The 22,490-nt window shown below is 37.9% G+C and overlaps 1 protein-coding gene across 2 annotated transcripts in view; it reads right to left on the bottom strand.

The window, feature by feature from the left end:
• Positions 1 to 871: 871 nt before the first annotated feature.
• ZBBX (zinc finger B-box domain containing) overlaps positions 872 to 22,490 on the bottom strand; it is a gene marked incomplete at its 5' end in the record, with an annotated part of 104,874 nt that continues 83,255 nt past the window's right edge. For both annotated transcript variants that reach the window (XM_082839129.1, XM_082839130.1), the window contains 5 exons: positions 872 to 1,513; positions 3,276 to 3,414; positions 12,523 to 12,780; positions 18,557 to 18,673; positions 19,414 to 19,567. In XM_082839129.1, the coding sequence (XP_082695255.1) occupies positions 1,387 to 1,513; positions 3,276 to 3,414; positions 12,523 to 12,780; positions 18,557 to 18,673; positions 19,414 to 19,567 (795 nt within the window). In that variant the 3' untranslated portion in view covers positions 872 to 1,386. The remainder of the gene's footprint in view (positions 1,514 to 3,275; positions 3,415 to 12,522; positions 12,781 to 18,556; positions 18,674 to 19,413; positions 19,568 to 22,490) is intronic.

Raw genomic sequence — 22,490 nt, 5'->3', positions numbered from 1 at the left:
CCAATTGTGATGGCTAGCAAATTCAAAATCTATAGGGCAGGCTGGCAGGCTGGAGGCCAGGGAAGAGCTGATGTCGCAGCTTGAACCTGAAATCAGTCTGAAGGCAGAATTCTCTCTTCCTTAGAGGATTTCAGTCTTCTTTCTCTTAAGACTTTCAAACGATTGGGTGAGACCCACACACACTATGGATGGTAACTTGCTTTACTCAAAATCTATTGATTTAAGTGTTAATCTCATCTAAAAAATACCTTCATAGAAACATCTAAAATAAAATGTGACCAAATATCTGAGTACCTTAGCCTGGCCAAGTTGACACAAAAAATTAACCTTCACACTGACCCTCCGCAAATAAGATACTTAGGGAATCTTTTCTGTGTTTTACTAGAACAGAGAATGGCAAGTATTATGTCCACTTTATTTTAGGTCCCCTTTTTCTCTTCCAGGAGAAACTTTTGATGTTACCAGAACTTCTATAAATGTCAAAAACACCAATAGAAAAAAAAAAAAAAGCTGTAATCACCAAAGTAAAAAATGGATTCCAGGCTCAATTAATGATACTACCAAGTATAACTTGGCCATCAAATGTACATTGATGACATAATTATTTAAAATGTAATTTAACAATTAGTGTTACTTTAAAGATAATCATTTACTAATTTATATAATATTATATATCAAATGTACTTCAATAAAAATAATTAGTTAATTAATTTTAATAATATAATCATGTATCATCTTATGATAAGTTCTTAGAGACATAGTTATAACTTACTTTTTATCAATTTCCTTTTTTTAATTTAATTTTATTTATTTTTTTATACAGCAGGTTATTAGTTATCTATTTTATACATATTAGTGTATATATGTCAACCCCAATCTCCCAATTCATCACACCACCGCCACCCCCCGCCACTTACTTTTTAAATTTCACTAAATTTTACTAATATGATCTGCGATATAGATTAGTATTTGACATACAATATACCATTTGGAAGAAAAAGCCCTTAAACTTGTAATTTCACTAACTTTTATTAGTCTGCAAACCTTGAAGTATCAGAGACAATCATCAAAATCTCCAGGGCTTCCCTGGTGGCACAGTGGTTGAGAGTCCGCCTGCCGATGCAGGGGACACGGGTTCGGTTCGTGCCCCGGTCCGGGAAGATCCTACATGCCGCGGAGCGGTTGGGCCCGTGAGCCATGGCCACTGAGCCTGCGCGTGGGGAGCCTGTGCTCCGCAACGGGAGAGGCCACTACAGTGAGAGGCCCGCGTACGGCAAAAAAAAAAAAAAAATCTCCAGCACCTGGACACGTAATCACTTGATTACTTTTTTCAGTTGTTCGCTTTATTCTGGGTGCAAAATGGAAAAAGTAATGAACAAATGATCATTAGGTACTCTTTGACCACGAGAGTGTAATGACATGTTGCTCGTCAAGAAAATCTTCTTCCTCCTCATCCGTACTGCTTTCAGAAACTGTCAGCAAGGACTGGATTTCAGTATCTTTTTCAGAAGAGCTGGAAATACATGAAAAGATCAATACACAATATACAGAACCAGGTTTCAACTCATTTATCTTCTGATCAATACTATACACGCTGAAGTCATCGGAGGCAGGCAGACGTGAGGGGGCTGTCTTAGACTGAGACCATAATTTTCGATGTGCCCAATACACCAAGCCTCCTTGTAGTGAGAGATCCCCATCATTCTCCCTCTCCCAAGAAATAAAGCCACAGTGGAACCAAGGAGAGAAGATTTTATGGTCTCTTGTTGTGTCGTTCATTGATGATTCAGAAGGTACTTCACAAACTTACAGAGCCTCCGGGTCATCGTTAAGAACGTTCATCATTACATTGGCTCTTTAACAGAATCCCAGTGAATAGGCTGCCAGATAGATCACCTCTTTTGGGTACGGTAAATGAGGACTATGTGGATAGCCAGTCAAGATATGCCAAAGCCAAAATTCAGAACAGCAATTATATAGTTATTTTATTTTATGGTGGAAAGGAACTCGTGGAAACTCTAGTGTGCTGCTGTCTGAAATTTGGGGAAAGATGTAGAATGGGGGAACAGAGAGGAGCCTGCATAGTTCAGATATTTTGGTCCAAGTTATCTAGAATTTCAGCCGATGTATGCTACTAAATAATATATAATAGTTCACCCTGTGACAGATAGAACTCTTCTTTGGATTTTATGCCCAACACAGGCTAAACCAGCATTTCCTAAACTCTTGTTGGTGGACCAGTTCATATCTAACTGTGATTAAAAAAAAAAAAAAAAAAAGTTTTCACTGGCCTGAGAAAAGGACAAGGTAATAACTTTTTCATGAAATTTTTCATTTTAAAGAACTGTGCTTTATTCTATTAGTATATTCTCTTTATATTTAGTACTAAATGTCTTTCCTTTTATGAAATGGTGGTGAGAGCATGAAGTTGGTTTAGTTACTTTGTTCTTAATGACTTTTTTAGGGAAAAAATAGCAACTTTACATTGATCCCTTAAAAAAATATATTCGTGGTGTTAGAAATGCAAAAATCCTCGGACCACAGCTAAATGATTTCCTCCTTCAGAAAGACAAAGTAATGGACTCTTGATTCCCTTTTACTGCAATATTAGACTTCAACCAATCAAAGGAATTTACAGTTCAAAGGATTTTTATTTTACATTTATCTCAGTCTTTTTAGAAGAATCCCTCTTCCTTTTTCAGGGAATTCCAGTATGTCAAAAGTAGCCTGATATGATACACTACTTTTCTGAAGATTTATTAGTATAACCCATGTTCCTTATAAACAGATCACCATCTCTAAATAAATGTTCTTATGTAAGGAAACAATGAAGTTATACAGATTAAAATATGCTATCATTAATGATCTAGGCTTGATTTCAAGGAGACTTCTCAATATTCCATTCTATACATTGAGTAAGAGGCTATTAACGCCAAGTGTTGAAATTCAGTAAGTTAATGAATGCAAGCAAGGCAACTGTTTTTCAATATAAGAAGAAATGCTGACGGATTATTAAATTCCAAATGTTTTTTCATTTTCCTGACACACATTGTGTAGCAGAGAATTATCTCTTCACGTTAAAGTAAGAACCTCATAAGCCTTTCACTAAATCCTGATAATAGGTCAGCAAAGGACCTAAACATTTTACAAAGAATGGACATATAAAGTACACACATGAGGACAATCTTTCTTTTTGTAGTAAAGATAACGAGGTGGGGCTTGTCAAAAATTTTATTATGCACTGTCTGTACATATAAGCTGCAGATTTAACCTACCTCTGTTCCTCAACTCCACATGGGTCCCTCGCACGTGAGCTCTTACGGAAATTCTGGGTAGTCTGACTTGTATTCAGCGAATGGTTGTTGAAGGCTGGTAACTCTTCTGAGGTTAGGCTGTAAAGTTTTTCTGAAGGATCTGAAATATTTTATTTCATGCATTGTCAACACATAAATTCAAGAAACACAGGTACAGCATATGGTGCTGGAAGTTTACTCAAAGTAAACTACAAGCAGTACAAAGACGGTCAGTACAGATTTTCAATCATCTCAATTTTTTAGTATTGGTGGGGTGGGCTGAATGTGAGGTATGTTTGATTTGAGATTCCAAATGACGGCATGGGTATCGTCATGTTAATCACACTAATTTATTTTTAGCAAATTTCCCAATTTTTTCAGCTTTTTTGAGATACAATTGACATGTAACATTGTGTAAGTTTAAGGTATACAACAATGTGTTGATTAGAGACACATATATTGTAAAATGATTACCACCATAGTGTTAGTTTATACCTCCATCATTCCACATAACTCCCATTTCTCTTTTGTGGTGAGAACATTTAAGGTCTTCTCTCCTAGCAACTTTCAAGTATACAATACAGTATTACTAACTATAATCACTATGCTGTACATTAGATGCCCAGAAGTTATTCATCTTGTAACTTATTCATCTTATAAGTTTATACTGTTTGACTAACATCTCCCCATTTCTCCCACTCTCCTCTCCTGGTAACCACCACTTTTCTCTGTTTCTATGATTTTGGCTTTTTCTGGGTCCACATAGAAGTGATATTTGTATAGTTTTGGATAGTGTAGTATAGACAGTATTTGCCTTCCTCTATCTGACTTACTTTACCCAGCCACATTGATTTTTAGTATACGAATTTTGATTTTTTGACATTTTAAGTGTCAAATGCCCTGAAAATTCCCAAAATTCCAAAGAAAATCAAGTGAGCCTCTTTAAAGTTACAATACTGGGCAACTCCTAAGCTTGCCTGAATGTTAAATACTTTATTATATCTTTTTATCTTCTAAGAATTAAAAGGTTTGCCCACACACAGTCTGAGGCAATGGTTAGTCTTGGAAAAGCTACCCTTTCTTTTTAGACTTCCTTGCTTTGTTTGGGTAGGTAATAGCCATGTGTATGTGAAAGGGGTGAAGCCTTAAATCTTCTTCATTTTCATGAATCTGGCCAGTGATTCAGCCTGAGTAAGGACAAATAGTACAAGCTAAATAAGCAAACATATCCTTATATGAACTACCAAAAAGTCAAGTATAGAAATAAATACAATTGCTATGTTAGGTCATAATGCCCTCGTTTTGTCATTGATAAAGTTGTAAGAGCCATCTAACTTATACATGAGGTTATGTTATGGAGACTTTTAAAACTTAAAACTACTGGCTGCTCTTCCTCCCTTCACTCTTATGAAAGCACCAAGATCAGAAGGACCAAACACCAAACTACGAGTATTATACACTTGACAAAAGATACTTTTGTGGTGGGGGGCTGGTTAGAAATAACTTGAAGTTTTTTGTGTTTTTGTTGTTGTTGTACGCGGGCCTCTCACTGTTGTGGCCTCTCCTGTTGCGGAGCACAGCCTCCGGACGCGCAGTCTCAGAGGCCATGGCTCATGGGCCCAGCCGCTCCGCGGCACGTGGGATCCTCCCAGACCGGGGCACGAACCCGCATCCCCTGCATCGGCAGGTGGACTCTCAACAACTGTGCCACCAGGGAAGCCCAACTTGAAGTTTTTAAGCAAGCAGAGCTTCCCCTACAGAAGGTAACTTAGATTATTCCTCCTGCAAGATAGAGCTCAATACATTTACGACTGAAAGTGTCCTTAAAATCCCAGTGACTTCTAAATTACAATACGTGGAGAAATTCAGTAGGCTGAGGGATAAGGCTGCGGCTCCCACCGCCGCCCCAAAGCAAGCAGGACAGCTTTCCCTGGTCTCGTTTATGTTTGGGAACTCTCTATAAGATTAACTTTGAGAAAAACGAAAGATTCCTCAGCTAAAATTTTTGTCCCATCCCCACTTGCTGGAGATTAGGAAATTGAGGGCCCACCGGGGATTGATAACTTATTCAAAGTCATGTAACTACATAACAGAAGAACTGGAACTCAACCTAAGCTCTTTTAGCTCACCGAAATAATAAATCACTATGTTCCAGAATCTAATTCTTTAGCATTAGGCTACTATCTTCTCTCCTGTTTTTCCACAAGATGAAAGAAAACAGGCAGGCAAGGTCCCTTCACATACCCCGGTGATAGAGAATGTTACCCGTGGGAAAGCAGTCAATTCAGAATTTGGAATTGGTAGAACCACAGTGCTAAAACCCAATGGTGATACTTAGATCTAAGGAATCCCACCAGGAGAGATATTCAACCTCTGTTAGGCATTTGAGTCCTAACTGAATGAGTGCAGAGCTAATTCAAATTGTGCAAATAGGATGAGACTATTTTTGTAAAATTATTCATTCTCAAAATTATATTTCAGAATACCTTGTGAAGTTAGCAGGAACAAAGGTGACATCACTTGACTTTCAAGGCAGAGAAAAATAAAACTGCTAACAAAAACCCTACTGCAGGTTAGCGTTAAAACCTAAGAGGTCAACCGTACAAAAACCTAAGTCTTCTGATTTTCCTCATACAGGACCAAGGAAGACTGCATTGATGCTTACATTGGAGATTTTACTTTATAACGGTCAAGTCAGCTGATTGTTGAGGAGTGGACTGAAATTAAATCTTTTCTATCCCTGGAGTAAGAGTGTATGTTCTCTGATCACTGAAGAATCTCTTAAATGCAATAATAAAGAACGGCCAAGGAGGAAAATTGACTAAATACGAAGTTCTACAGTGTATTTCTAAAACTCAGGTCATTTAAAACATGTACATAAAACTTTATTCTACGGGGAAATAAACATATATGAATATGGGGATATATGTATACATATAGCTGATTCACTTTGTTATACAGCAGCAACTAACACAACAATGTAAAGCAATTATACTCCAATAAAGCTGTTAAAAAAAAAAAAGAAGTAAAGAAGAAAGGCAGGACCAAAGAAACAGGTTAAAAACTTCAAAGAACAAAAACAAAGCAGACAGGCTATTTCCCAATAAGGAATTCACCACCAACAACAAAAACAAGAACTAGATACACATACAAAGGACACCCCAATGTTCGGGAGGTGTGACAACCAGGACCCTCGCCCTGTAACCTGTGAGCCTGTGCCCAGCCCGCCAGCGTCTTCCTCCTCACCCACTGTCTTGCCTTCTTTATCCTCCACCCCTTCTCTCCTTTGCCTTCACTCTGCCCACACCCTCTCCCTCTCAAGTGATCACAATAGTGATTTGAAGGAAGGATTTCACACTGTTTAAGTGGCACTGTGGTCTGGTGGTAAGACAAAGGAATGTGGGGCAGACTTGCCTGGGTTTGTGCCTGGGGGCTTCTGAGCACCCAGGGGAGGCAGTTACTGCGCCATCCAGAGCCTCAGTTACTGTAGCCACACAGGGGGGACTAAAAGCAGCACCGGCCCCATCTACCTCACGGGGTAGCTGTGAAGATCAAATGGAGCAACATTTCATGGAAGAATAAACAGTGATTATTACTACTCACTGAATGGTTTCATATTCCTTACATCAGAATGTATTTAATATGTTGACTTTCACTTTTATGTGTCACTCAATTTTTTTTTTTCCAAAATTCAGATGCCCTAAAGCAAACAGATTGCCATTCTAACCCAACTTAACCTGACTGTCTTTACAAGGGTTATCTAGTTAATTAGCTAACTATAAATCCTGATTAGCCCTTTTACAGTTTAATATCTTACTTGATGGTCAACCTTCTAATTACTCAGGAAACTACTGCCTGACTCTTTTACTTCACAGGCAGTATGGCTACATCTGCTAGTATCAGGTAGATTTTTATTCTTTCTTGTTTAAGAAAGTCTTTTCCTTCCTCTCTTTAATTACTTGGCTCAGTACCTTTGGGCTTGTAGAAGCATAAGATTGTCATGGAAATGTAAGGACCACAAAAACTTTTTTTTTTTTTTTTTGCGTTACGCAGGCCTCTCACTGTTGTGGCCTCTCCCATTGCGGAGCACAGGCTCCGGACGCGCAGGCTCAGTGGCCATGGCTCACAGGCCCAGCCGCTCCGCAGCATGTGGGATCTTCCCGGACCGGGGCACGAACCCGTGTCCTCTGCATCAGCAGGCGGACTCTCAACCACTGCGCCACCAGGGAAGCCCCACAAAAACTCTTAAACCACAAATCAGAATGAGTTTAAAACAAATGAATCATTTTTAACTATTGAAAAGATGAATGCTTTACTGTGTATTATTACTGATACTTTCTCGTAATGCATATCTTCTGATATTTCCAAATTCTTCAGGCTATAACAATATCCCAAAACTGAAAAAGTGCCTTGGTAAGTAAATTATACTGGTAGGTTGAGTTCATTAAGGAAGTGACTATAGTGTTATTTACAAAGATATGTGTGAAGGGAGTAAAAATACGGCCTGAACTACAGCTAACTATAATCCTCAAAGTGCCCAGAAAAAAACATAGTTCTAGAATAGAAACAGCTTTTATATGTTTTTGACTAAAAACTGGACTTGTCAAGTGCACCATACCTTACTGTATGTCAAAAGCGCCACCCATTGGTTTCTTATATAATTTAACAGTATTTTCAGGACAGACTATGTGCTGGGCACTTAAATGTTAAAATGCATGTGTGTGTGCATGTGTGTGTGTGGAGAGAGAAAATTTTTATAAATATAATATTTAATATATACCTGTACTCAAATTCAATCACTGAACAATTTTATGATAGGGCCTATTATCATACTCATCTTTCATACATGGAAACAGATGCAGCGTGAGTTTAAGAAAGTAATTTGCCCAATGTCAAGAAGGTAGGAATTTCAGAGTTTCAGAGCTGGACCCCTGGCCCCAGAGCCTGATTCTCAACCACCTGCCTGGCTGCCCCTTGTCTCCTGATTCAGCAGGAAGTTGTATCTGCAACCTGCATACATGTGTGCACAAACACAAACACACATGTGCGCGTGCGCGCGCACATCCTTAGCCCCCTGCCGGCCCCACCTCCTTTTGAAATGGCTCTACTGTCAGCTTCAGCAATCAGAGTCAAAGGAGAAACTACTCAATGTATTATAGTTATTTTGTGTCTTTTCTTCTCCAGGCTCCTTGGCTCTTTTCCTAGAACTTAGAGGAAGTGGATGTATCTATCCTAGAGCTAACAGAAAACAAGTCAGAAGGTCCGCTGCTCACAAAAAGGCAGGTTTCACAGGGGTGCGAACTCATATATATTTGCTTAAGAGTCCAATTGTGTAGCTGTGTCTGTGTGACACCAGACCTCATGAAGTTTTTCCAGAATGCACCATGGGTAGTGACATGTAGGTGGAATTTTTCTGCCCAGTGATGCTGAACAGAACACAAAAGCCTGTGCTGAATCAGTGAATTTTCTAGAGTAAGGCCTGATTGCACCATAGCATCTATCCCCTCACTGACTGTTGGGACGATTCAGCTGATGTGCTGTCCTCTTCCTTCCTCAGCTCCAGGTGAGTGTCTCCAAAGCTGTGCACTCATCCAAGGCCAATCTTCCCAGATAGAAAGAGAGCTGTTCCTGGGTAGAGTGTGTATAAGTGATTGCATTCTGCTCCTGAACTATCAGAAAGCCCTGGCGGTTCACAGGCTACATAGTGGGTGCTTGCTTTTATATATGAAAAGTTATGTATTCTAGTGAAAATATTGGTGTTGGAGTACGAGGAAATGAGTGACACGGAGCAAAAGTGAAGCATGTAAGGACAAACCTGACAGAGGAAATGGAAAAGCTGAGAGGTTAGAAACAAAGAAAGACTACTGTTTTTAAAATATTTCATTTGTAAATAATAGAACTTATCAATTTATCAAAATAAAAAACCTTTCACCTTCTGATTTAAAATTGTATGATTATCCTTTTGATCCAGTTCAGACCTGACATGCTTCATTTTAGAATTGGCTTTTAATGTGAGAATTACCTCCAAGGATATTTCCATTTGATTCTTAGTAATGTGGAGTCAGGCAAATGAATGACAGGTAAAGATGGACCACAATCTCTCCTCCCCCAACCCCTAATGAAATGCATGGAAAAAGCAGAAAAATAAAAAATAAAATAAAATCATAAAAAGAACCAAAGAAAGAGGCACAAGTTCACATAATAAACTTTGACAAGGGACAACCAAAGGAATAAACAGAAGATTCATTCAGGTATAGCTGGGGGCTACTGCTGTCCACCCCCTCCCCTCCCCACCCAGTAAGCACACAAACTAGTAACAGGAAAAGGAGAGTCATCTAAGGTGCTGACAAGTCTCACTAATACCACACGGATTTAGAGAAAAGCGGGTGAAGGGGAAGTAAGGAGAAAACATTATAAATATTTTTAAGCCCTAAAACATCCACCAGAAGATCTCAGCAGAGGCAAGAAAATTGCAAACTTGCAGGTATCCCCCCAGGGACAGAACACACTTGAAATCAGGTCCAGTAAAGTCTGGTGTTTAATAAAATCCAGAAAAAAAGACAAAAGAGCCCAGATCCTCCAACAAAAGAGGTTAAACTCCCCAGTCCTTCATGTATCCTTCCTGTGCCTTTGAGCCAGCAGGATACAGAAAAGAGTGCAACAGCCAACCCCCAAATAGTAGCTCCAAAGAGAAGATTAACACATCTCAGTACAGGTGGAGGGAGTTTCAGGGAGAATGCAGTCTCACTATATCAGAAAAGACAGAAGATACGAGCAAAGCCACCCACAATGCATGTGAGCAAGTAAGATACATGGAACTGACAGCAACTAGTTATGCAAACAAACTGGAATCCAAGAATCCACAGCACACAAAGAATGATTAAATGGAAGACCAATCTGGTAGATGACAGACCAAGACCATAACAAAATTCCCCCATAAGTCCTGGGGCTACAGAAGAAATAATGAAAATGACATTTTTAAAAAGAATAAAACTAATATCAAAGATCAAACAACAACATGTCAGACATCAAAAAGGATAATAAATTAAATGATCACTTGTTCCTGGACTGGATCTTGCACCAGAAAAAAACAAGCTATAATGAACATCACTGAGACAATTTGAAAACATTAGATACGCACTGTGGATTAGAGAATTATAGTGTATCATTGTTAGATTTCCTGATTTTGATCATTGTACCATGGTTATATAAGAAAATGTTGTTGTTCGTGGAAAATACACTGAAGTATTTTTTAGAAAAGGGTCATGATGTTTATAACTTCTCAGATGGTTCAGAAACATTGTTGTGTTTGTGTGTACATATACGCAAATGAGGTAAGAGACAAACAGGTGGTAAACTGGGTAAAGTGTATATGGCAGTTCCTTGTACTATTCTTGTGTTCTTGCAAACTATCTGTAAATCTGAAATTATATCAAAGTAAAAATTACCAAAAATAGTCAAAGCAATACCTGTAAAGGGCTAATTTATTAAGTCAATCAATAAAGAATGGACTAAAACCAGCTGAAAATTGAAATTCTGACATAGAAGATGTCAGTAAATGCAAAGGAAGATAGAAACAGGTTAAAACAGTTGAAGAAAATGTAAGAAGATCCAACATAGACAAAACAGGTCTCAGCAGGAGAAAGCCAAATGGAACAGAAAAGCAACTCAAATATACAATAGCAGACAATTTCTCTGAAAATAAGGAGGAACTTAAGCGCTTTAAGAATGCTGAATAACTGGGCTTCCCTGGTGGCGCAGTGGTTGAGAATCCGCCTGCTGATGCAGGGGACATGGGTTCGTGCCCCGGTCCGGGAAGATCTCACATGCCGCAGAGCGGCTGGGCCCGTGAGCCATGGCCACTGAGCCTGCGCGTCCGGAGCCTGTGCTCCGCAACGGGAGAGGCCACAACAGTGAGAGGCCCATATACTGCAAAAAAAAAAAAAAAAAAATGCTGAATTACTGACACTGAAATATAATCCTGGTCCGGTAACTGAATTTCAAAGATTAAGACGTTCTTCTAACATCCAGTCAGGAAAGAAGCAAGTCACATGCAAGAGAGAGGGTGAAGTAAAAAATTGGAGACCTCAGACTATTTCACAGCAAATTCAGACCCAGGAGACAATGAATCAGTATGTTCAAGGTTGAAGAGAAAAGTGACCCAAGGAAATTACCCGCAGTCAATTTGCCATTCAAATACAAAGGTAGCAGGCATTCTCAAACATGACAGGACTCCAGTAATAGAGCTACCATGAGCTCTACCAGAGGGAAAGAAGTATTTGACAATTAAATTCAACCAAACAAAATTTAAATGGAAAAACCATGCCAAAGGACTAACTAGTACCATATCCAGGGACAGAAGACACTGGAGAAATGTCTACTGAGCGCAGAGGAAAAGAACTGTGATCCACTAAATTAATCTAGCTAACTTGCCAATTGACCATAAAGATAAAACTCAGACATTCTCCAGAATACCACAATCAAAACTTCTAGAAAAGAATCAAAATAAAAGGTTCAAAATTGGGAAGTCTTATAAAAATGCAGAATCTCAGGCCCCATCCCAGACATAAGAATCAGAATCTGCATTTTAACAAGACCACCGGGGGATCTGCGTACACATTGAAACTTGAGAAACACTGCTTCAAAAGATCTAACAGGGCTTCCCTGGTGGCACAGTGGTTGAGAGTCCGCCTGCCGATGCAGGGGACACGGGTTCGTGCCCTGGTCCGGGAAGATCCCACGTGCCGCAGAGTGGCTGGGCCCGTAAGCCATGGCCGCTGAGCCTGTGCGTCCGGAGCCTGTGCTCCGCAACGGGAGAGGCCACGACAGTGAGAGGCCCACGTACTGGGAAAAAAAAAAAAAAAAAAGATTGAACAGCTCACTTCTCAAAGTGTGTTGGGCAACAGCTTTTATAAAGCAACAGAGATTAGCCACTCACTGAGTTTGTAGGAAGGAGAAAAAATAATTTTTTTATGTCCGCATGAAGGATGAAGGTCCTTAAGCCACAATTTAACTGTGTATTATGTGAGCTAAGGGGACTACCTCTGATATGGCTGGGCACCCACATGTTTTATAACATTTTCAGGGTGACATCGGGGGATAGTCAAGAAAACAGACACAAAGGTTGATGGTTAAAAGAGAAGGGAAAGGCTTGTTTTCTTGGAGGATGATATGAAGAATCAGGTGGAAGGCAGAGTTAATGTTGTCTATGGTGAAAAAATAGCATTACCTGCAGGATTTCTCAGTGCATTTAATTCTTTTTCCAAACTGTCTAAGGTTTGTTGATCAGCAGTGTCGTCTAAGAAAGGCTCGTCATGGTCAGTATCATCAATATATTCAATTTCTGAAATTTCAGAAGCAGCTCTAGAGAGTGATCGAGCAGCTGTATTTCTTGACCAGGGATGAGAAGAGGAAAGGCGGCTGGAACTTCTTTTCACAGAGTTGCAAAGTGGTAAATTTGCTGTTGAAGGTCTCTGTGATGTCCAGCCTAAAATAAAAAAAATTTAAATCAACTGTTTTTAAAATTCTGAATGAGTGCTTAAAGATAAAAAAGACCATTCCCCTGAACTTAGAACAGCTAAATTCATGCAACAGAGTTTATGAGAAAATGAACTTTAGATTATCATCCATTTTGGTTTACCTCAATTACTTTCCCTATGTCATAAAGAACACTTGTGGGTTATTCTTCCCAAATTGTTTCTACATTCAGAGAAAGGCAAGCTAATTTTAATATTAACTAAAACAAAACATCGTAAACCCAGTCAATTCCACAACAATTCAACACCCCAATCTTATCATCTATCCCATAGCCAACCACTGTGCCCTGTATCTTCAATTCTAGGACAATGCCACACTGTGCCTTGTAAGAGGATAGGATAAACATGGTATCACTTCCTAGTGGACCAATTTTATTTCATGGTGTGTAACATTCTTCTATTAAAACAGATACGGAGACAAAATAGACCAGTATGCAAAATCTTTTAGAAAAACACAGGCTTTAAAGAAATTGAGAACACATCTCTAATTTTGCTAAACATGAGTTCACTCTCAGCCACTTTATAGGGTGCTTCAGTGGAAAAGTTCCAGAAGCACAGATCTGAGTCGGATTATCACTTTGTTCCAGTAGGGTAGTGACCACTTTATCTTGATCTATTTCAAAGGTTGACTTAGTTGGTTTCTTCAATATGTGTGTTTCTTTCATAGTGGAAAACATAATCCATTCAAAACATACTAACAGAACATAACTATATATCATTTGGTACTGCTCACAAGGTTCTTTAAAAAAGGCCAAGGGAATGAATATTCAAGGCATAAATTTGGAAATGCATAGTGCAGGTATATTCTTAATATCCTGAATCATTGTTCTGATTTAGATAAATATAGCTAGCTAGTGGGAAGCAGCCGCATAGCATAGGGAGATCAGCTCGGTGCTTTGTGACCGCCTGGAGGGGTGGGATAGGGAGGGTGGGAGGGAGGGATATGCAAGAGGGAAGAGATATGGGAACATATGTATATGTATAACTGATTCACTTTGTTATAAAGCAGAAACTAACACACCATTGTAAAGCAATTATACTCCAATAAAGTATATATAAAGCAATTATATGCCAATAAAGATGTAAAATATATATATATTAAATGTAAATAATTTATAAGATAATCTTGCATTCCCTTAATATAAATTGCCTTTGTGTAAAATATTGGATTCTTTAAAGAAGTGCTATTGTCATTATCATAAAAGTCATGATTTGACTTAACATATGCCATATAACATTATGCCCACTCTATTGACTCAAAGGAAAATGTAAGATTTAGAAGGGTGGCTACAGGCAATTGTCATGTATTAAACGGTTAATGATTATGGAGTTTGTCTTTTATTTTTAACTTAAAAGATCTATTTTGAAGATAGCTACTACCCTAAGAAGAATCTTAATGCAGTATGTAATTATTTAAGCAATTAAAACTGACTAAGGTAAGTCCCAAAGGGCACCAATTTTAATGAACATTTCAGAAATCAATTTTGAAAACAATTTGTGTGGGAGTGAAATTGTGAATAAATTAAGATTCTGACCTTTTTGTGTCTATTTGTGCTCAGAGACAATTCTGAAGAAAAATAACTGACAAAAACGTGCCTACGTTTTTTAAAAAATAAATGTAAATATCCCTAAGATTTATTTTAATGACTAGAATTTGGAAATGATTTTACCTGTAATATGTAAGGAATCAATATTTTATTTATAGCCGTCAAGAAAAACAAACTTGCCATTCCCAAGAGTGAAGTAGGAACAGTAATGGTGGAAGTAAAGGTCAGAGAGTATAACAGTAATTCAGCTATATAAATAGAAACTTCTAGATCTATGGAGAAAACCACACCCTTCTATTTGTATTGTGCTATGTCTCAGTCAAAATTAAAAGGAATTTAAAACTCGTTAAAATAAACAAACAAGGACACCAAGGGGGGAAATCGGCGGGGGGGGGTGGTGGTGGTGGTGGGATGAATTGGGAGATTGGGATTGACATGTATACACTGATGTGTATAACATGGATGACTAATAAGAAAAAATAAATAAATATTAAAAAATAAACAAACAAAAGAAGTTATTAGGAAGAACTGGACTTCTGCCAACACAGGCAAACATGAGGTGAGAAAAATTTAACATAATGTAGATGCCCTTCAGAAAATTCAGGAGAGTACAAACGCTTGCTGAACTCTTATAACAACATCTGGCTGCTACAGTATTAGAGGTTAATTGATCCCAGCTGAGAAAAAACAAGTACACTGGGGTTGGATCAGACTTATGCTTAGCACACAGCAAAGAGACAGACCATCTTTCTTACTGGACATATACTCAAAGTGTAATTTAAAGTACCTAAAACATAGAAAGACAGTGAGGCTTCAGGTTGGTCCTTGATTTTATTTTGTTCATTTAGGTATGTCATTTCCTCTGGTGTTTCCTGTATAAGCTTATTAGTGTTATTGCTAGGGTTAAGATTAGAGAACCAGTTAAGACGGGCACTAATGAAAAATGCCACAACTAAAGGGATCATCCCATATTTTTTTTTAAAGTCCAATTTGTAGATTATAAAACATAAGAAATTCCTTTTGGAAATAACTTATGCTATCATTGGCAATGTAAATAATATTCCCATATATGTTTCAGGAACTCTTAGAAAATACATTTTTTTAATGTATAAATTATCAGTAATTTACACAGTGGAGCAAGAATATCAAAAGACAATAATGTTTTGCGACCTTTATCCAGGGAAAAAATATTGAGTCCTTTGGTCAGAATGCTACTTGTTATTGAAACAGTATGCAAAAAGCATGGTGCTCTGCTTATGTTTCATCCACTTCTAATGTTTTATTTAGAATAGTAATAATTACTATTGTATTAAAGACTCTTCAGTGAGTGATTAATATTTTTTATATATCGGCATTCTTATGCCCATTAATGTAACCCAAAGCACCATTTTACATTATTTTCCCAATATTTCACTGGTCTTATTAGTAATCATAGCCTATATTATTGAGCTAATACCAGGGACAATTTCTTCTGTTATATTTATAGTATAACTGTGATCAGTGTTAATCTATAATTTCCTCAGATTACATAGATAGAAGTCGGAGTTGGGGAGCAGTAGGTTTGGGCAGCAGGTGGGGAGAAGCAATGGACTTCCTGCTCAACACACATGTATTTCATAGCTATCATGTTTTTACATTCACAAACTTAAAAATCTTACAGAAAGAGGAATTCCTTTATATACTGGCATCAGTTCAGAACATAAGATTTCTGTAACTTGTGGCACAGTCAGGAAAATTTCATTTTTATTTCAGGCCACTATCTCTGTCCAGAAAGGCATCTCTTTCCACCTCTAACTGGGAAGTCTTAATAATGCTTTAAGGTTTGGCTGAAATGTCACCTACTCTCTAACATCTTAAATATCAACATGTTTCAATGGCAAAGCAATCATTTTACTATCTCCATTCCTAAAAGACTGCACATGCATCTACCTCTATTATAACTGATCATATGTACTATTATTAGTTACCTATCAGTCTCCAGAAGCATGTTACTCGTGGTTCTTTCATAAACCTTTTATTATTAATACATATGGTACAATTTATGTATTTACATGTCTAAACAGCAGTTTTCTCCAAGTATGATTTTTGGACTATCTACATCAGCATGACATGGAATTGTTGATAAAATAAATGCAAATTCCTGGACCTTATCTCAGCCTTAATGAATCAGAATCTCTAAGAGTGACAATGAAAAATCCTCATTGCAACAGGTTTCCCAGGTGATTATGTTCATGCTCACATTCAAGAGCCTTTGAACTGGACTCTAAGCTTTCGGGCTTCTGGGAAGAAGGTTTATTTTATATCACCAGCACCAGGCCTCAAGTAGGTGCTCCTTCAAATGTTTTTTATAGTAAATTATTGATTTCAACTGATCACTCTAAGTTGATACTTAAAGGCATTTGGCTACTTACATATAAAGATTTGTCTTGGGCTTCGCTGGTGGCGCAGTGGTTGAGAGTCCGCCTGCCAATGCGGGGAACATGGGTTCGAGCCCTGGTCTGGGAAGATCCCACATGCCATGGAGCAACTAGGCCCGTGAGCCACAACTACTGAGCCTGCATGTCTGGAGCCTGTGCTCCGCAGCAAGAAAGGCTGCGACAGTGAGAGGCCTGCGCACAGCGATGAAGAGTGGCCCCCGCTTGCCACAACTTGAGAAAGCCCTCGCACAGAAACGAAGACCCAACACAGCAAAAATAAATAAATTAATTAATAAACTCCTACCCCCAACATCTTCAAAAAAAAAAAAATTTTGTCTTAGTAACAAATTCTCATAGCATGCATGTGAATTTGTTTTTAATCAATATATAGTGACTTTAAGAAGTATCTTTGACTGCCTCAGAAGGAAGCAGCCAGAATATTTAAAGCTGCCCTAGACTTTGATGTGAGAATAGGTTTCTAATTATAGAGCCAAAAAACATTTATCATAAATGAATGGATTTTCCACTAAAAAAAATACCTTTTAAAATCTGACAGGTTCTCAACATAAATGCACATGGAAAGAATCTAAGCTAGCCAAGTAGTTTTAATCATAGGATTTAGGGCAAGAGAGACATATAAACCTTACATATTTGGACAAATCATATGTAATTAAATTTCTAGCTTGAAGATGGCCTTTAGACGAAGGCAAACAGTCCCCTTTGTCAAGTGTTTCTCCCAAAGATCAGGGAACGTGCCTTATGCAACCATTTTCCCCCAGGGCCCGGCACAGTGCTGTCATACTCAACACGTGTATTGAATTGCCTTAATTCCTCAGTCATCTATTACAACTTCATATGAAATTCAGCACAAAGCAAACCTACTTCAGAAGGTATTTTAGGATAACAATAATGATCTAATAATACTATTGATTTTAATCATGCCAAAATTCTCTGCATACCCTCACTAGGAAAATACTGCAATGAGCATTCAATATGTCGAAAGAGTTATCCTATAGAAAATCTTGAAATTATTTTGGCTAGAAGATAGAGTTAATGAACTGAAATCAAGATTCCAGGGCCAACATATTAAGCATCAGGTTTAAAGCAGAGGTTTCTTAACCAGAGCAGCAAGTAGCAATCTTATGGCTTTGTGTGATCATAATACGAATCAAGAAGAGGAGTATGCAAAATCTAGTATAGATATACTCTTTCCTGAAAGTGTAATGAAACCCAGCATGTATTTTATAAGCGTTGTTCAAAATATATGCCATATCCTGAATGAGCTACATTTTAAAAATATTAATCTCTAATACATTGTTACAGAAAGGAGCTAAGACTGTAAAATTTATGTTGTTTTTGTTTTTGTTTTTTTTTGCGTACACGGGTCTCTCACTGTTGTGGCCTCTCGCGTTGCAGAGCACAGGCTCCGGACGCGCAGGCTCAGCAGCCATGGCTGAGCCCAGCCGCTCCGCAGCATGTGGGATCTTCCCGGACCAGGGCACGAACCCGTGTCCCCTGCATCGGCAGGCAGACTCTCAACCACTGCACCACCAGGGAAGCCCAAAATTTATGTTTTTGAGAAGAATAAAGACTACTCTTGGTTTTTTGGTTTTGGAAGAAAAGTCCAGGACAGTTTAAATGAGTAAGTTTAAATTAAGTAACGGCAAAAACTAATTTTCAGGTGCCTAGTAAACTGCTAAGAGACAAACTAATAAATGAAGTGAGCCACCAATATGGCACTGCAGCCTTACAGCCAATCTTACCAGTCTTTTGCTGTGTTCTCCTTGATGATGCGCTCTGGGCTCTCTTCAGAACACCCAAGGCAACTGCATTATCAGCATAGGCACTTACGCTATGGTCTGGGATCCATTCTCTGTCTCCTAAAAATGGAAAAGTGGTAAAATTATATAAAGTTGACAAAGAGGAGACATCCATATTGTTGCTTTATTATATGTATTGCCTTACTGAATAATATTTAGCTAAATAAAAAACATTTATAACAGTGAGGTATATATTATGAAAGAAAATCTCATAATTATACAACAAAAGGAAAAATTCTAAATTTCAAAGATATTGCACACACACACACATACAAGTTTGAACAGAAACAAATATTTTTAAAAGTATACAGCAATATAACATAAAATATAATCATTTGTATGTGAAAAAATATATTTGAATACATAGGAAATTTAAGAATACAGGCGACACCAAGACATGGCTTTAAAAGAAAATTATGGATATGTCTCAGAAATCTCACAGATCCTAAGATTTTAAGATGGCATTTAAGAATTATCGTACAATACTTAACATTGATTGATTGATAGTCAATCAAGTGATTTGAAGAATTACTATTAATTTATTAAGGGCCACACTTCTAAAATACAAAAATAATCTCTCTCAGTCTCATTATAGCCATGTTTTCTGACAGTAGCCTTAAATATAAATATATGGCAACTCACACAGGGTTAATAATTCCAGCCAGAAAAGAAGAAAATGATTTATTTGTTGAACAGAATTGCCCAGTATTTCCTAAGATGCTGACAAACTGTTTTAAAAAAAGGTGTCAGAAAACTGTTAGCTTGGTCCACAGGCTGTCTGATTTTATGTCTGAATTTACCTGCAATTGTAATCCTAGTACTGGAATAGCTGCATTCTAAGCTATGAGAAGGAAGTAAGTTGAGTCTTTCATTTTTATCGAAAACAAAGAATCTTTCAAGTCCTTGATATTGTTCAGTTACGGGCTTACTTCTGAGGGCTATTTCTTGCAATAACTAGGAAACAAAATATTCAACAAAGTTAAGTTTATTTCATCTCATCCACACAAACCAGCACGTTCATTCACTGAGCGCCTACTATGTTCTTGGCATGGATTCTGCCCACATCGAGTTTAGGTTCTAGTTGTGGAGACATAAGTAATAACACAACATTTATATAGAGTAAATTCGGAAAAATGCATAAACCACAATTACAGTAATAATCTGAAAGTTGCCATCAAATCTAAGGAGGACAGAAGTTCACGAAAAAAAAAGTAAAGTTTTCCTATCTCTTTCCTTTCCTTTATTTTCTTCCCTCAGCGTCTTTGCACATAAATTACTCTGGAAAATAGAGTTTCATATGCTGTGCTTTTGTATTAGTAGTGTCTTTGTCTATACATAAAATAAATTCAGAGACGAAAGTAAAATACCGTTGGAAACAAATCTGATCTGATCATGGTCACAGAGAAAATCCAAGTTAACAAAACATTCACCATGAATAAAATATACCAGTAGGAAACTGAGGCAAGGGTGAGCTAAGCAATTTGTCAAGTTCATACAGGTAGAAACTAGCAGACCTAGATTTTGAATATATAGATCTGGCTGATCTGAAGCCTAGGCTTACTCCACCACCCTATGAATTCATATTTTGTTATGCTTTCATCCTAGGGAAGAATATAAATATGGGATTTAAAAAGTACATGGGTCTAGTAGGAAACAGATTGGAGATGTACCAGTGAGAGCTCTGGATGGACTTAAAATACAATCAGAGGGGCTATCAGTATTTAACAGTTCCCTAATGTATCTAACTAATGCCCAGATGCCGTCTGTTTCAAGGTGGTAATCACACAAAGAAAATTACGATAACTCTACTCAAATGTATAAATCATATAAATGATATTACAAAACCAAGCTAGTGACCAATAAAGCACTTCCTTCAAAGACAAGTCCAAGTCCACCCTACTCATGACGCCTTCACTGGCTCTCCCAGACACTGATCAAAAATTCACAGGAATGGGCTTCCCTGGTGACGAAGTGGCTGGGAGTCCGCCTGCCGATGCGGGGGACACGGGTTCGTGCCCCGGTCCGGGAAGATTCCCACATGCCGCGGAGCGGCTGGGCCTGTGAGCCATGGCCGCTGAGCCTGCGCGTCCGGAGCCTGTGCTCCGCAACGGGAGAGGCCACAACAGTGAGAGGCCCGCGTACCGCAAAAAAAAAGAAGAAGAAAAATAAATTCACAGGACCCCTTCAGCTCTAGTGGAGCTCATATTTGGATTAGACAATTGAAAATATGGACGTTTCTTTTAAAGCCTAGGCTAACAGAGAACAATGAGAGTGAATTTGCTTGTTTGCCCAATGTCACCAAGTTAACTATTGGAGGTTTCAGATTCAAAACCAAGAGCCCCCAACTAGTCCATGTTCTTCCTGGCACATGCCCCTACCTCACTGCTGCTGCTTTACAACCTAGTACTCAATTCCACACCTTTATGAAGAACTCAATTTCTGGAAACTGAAGTGCAAAATGTACTGTCTTATACTCCATTTTGAAGTCAAGTAATGCCACTGCTTAAAATTGCCCCTACTGTCCACTCCTGAATTTTCTACTGGAGCAGAACTGATTTCTAAATAGTTTCTGCTCAGGGAATGGTTTCTACTAGGGCAGGGGAAGAGTAAAAGCAGTTCATGTAGAGTCATTAGGGATGAAAAGAAAGTAGATTCTACCACTAAGTGTAAAGCACTGTGGTTCTATGATATAATCATTTGCCACTTATTTTTTTTACAACAGTAGTATAAGAGATCAAAATTAGTAGTTTTTTAACATTTCAATTTTAATGATGAAATACTTTAAATATATAGATATGTACAACACATAATATAACTTTCTCACACAATATCAGTAATTTAAAAGACTTGCTTCAAATATCTATACCAAAAATATATATATTAGACTTTATAAGTAGAATTTATTATATTATTGTATTGAAGTTGACATACACTATTACAATGTAAGTTTTTGACTATTATTTCATCTGAGTGTATCCATAAAAAGTTCCAATTATCTTAAATGTTTCCAAAAATGCTATCAGACTTATATTTACTCTATGTATCCTTTCATATTTAAACTTTAACATCACATTTTTGAGAATGTATCCACGTTAATAAAAGTAGCTATGTTTCATTCATTTTAATTGTTACATTGTTTTCCATTATGTGAATTACCACAGATTATGTATCTGTGAGTTTTGCCAAATGTCTTTTATTAGGTTACAGAAAATAATGTCCCCCCCAGGGCAGAGGTCAGACAGGCTGATGCCCAGTATAAAAGAATTGGGTTCTATATGCTCAGAATTCCTCTCTTATAACACAGCACACAGCATAGGCAGGTGTCACCTAGTCCTCCGCATGATGCCCTGTGGAAACTGGAAAATCAGAGTCCTTGTTTGTTCTGTTTGCAGAAATTCATTCTATGATTAATTGTTTTCTTCACTGGGGGAAAGGGAGAAGCTCAGCTGCCGTGGGCATTGATTTGGGGAATCTGTTATTGGCTAAATTGTGGGAATGTCTTCCTAGAAGGGATTGGGGTTTAACTTTTGCCAGATACATCAGGGCATCAATAGACATGGATCAACATTAGTGTTAATTTATTGGCTTGCAGATTCCAAGTAAGAAATGTACATTCAAACTCTAAACCGAAGCTGGATTAAAGTCCAAGATTTCCATTTTTCAGATAAGATATTTATTGACTTGGGCCAGATCCCCTGCAAAAATCAGTTTCCTTTCATCTTGTTGTACCTGTGAGTATGTCTCCTTGTGTATTCCTTCAGAGACTGAGCAGACTTTTAGGGATCTAAGGTTTTTGCAGAGGTCTCAATTCTAATTTCTCACTTTGAAAAGGAAAAAGACCTGTCACTAAGTGGGCAAAGAAATCCAAACTCCTAAG

This window comes from Leucopleurus acutus (assembly GCF_964270905.1).
Source record: "Leucopleurus acutus genome assembly, chromosome: 5".
NCBI classification, from domain to species: Eukaryota; Metazoa; Chordata; class Mammalia; order Artiodactyla; family Delphinidae; genus Leucopleurus; species Leucopleurus acutus.
Note: the sequence above shows the minus strand (reverse complement) of the source record. Positions and strands in the feature narration are given on the sequence as shown.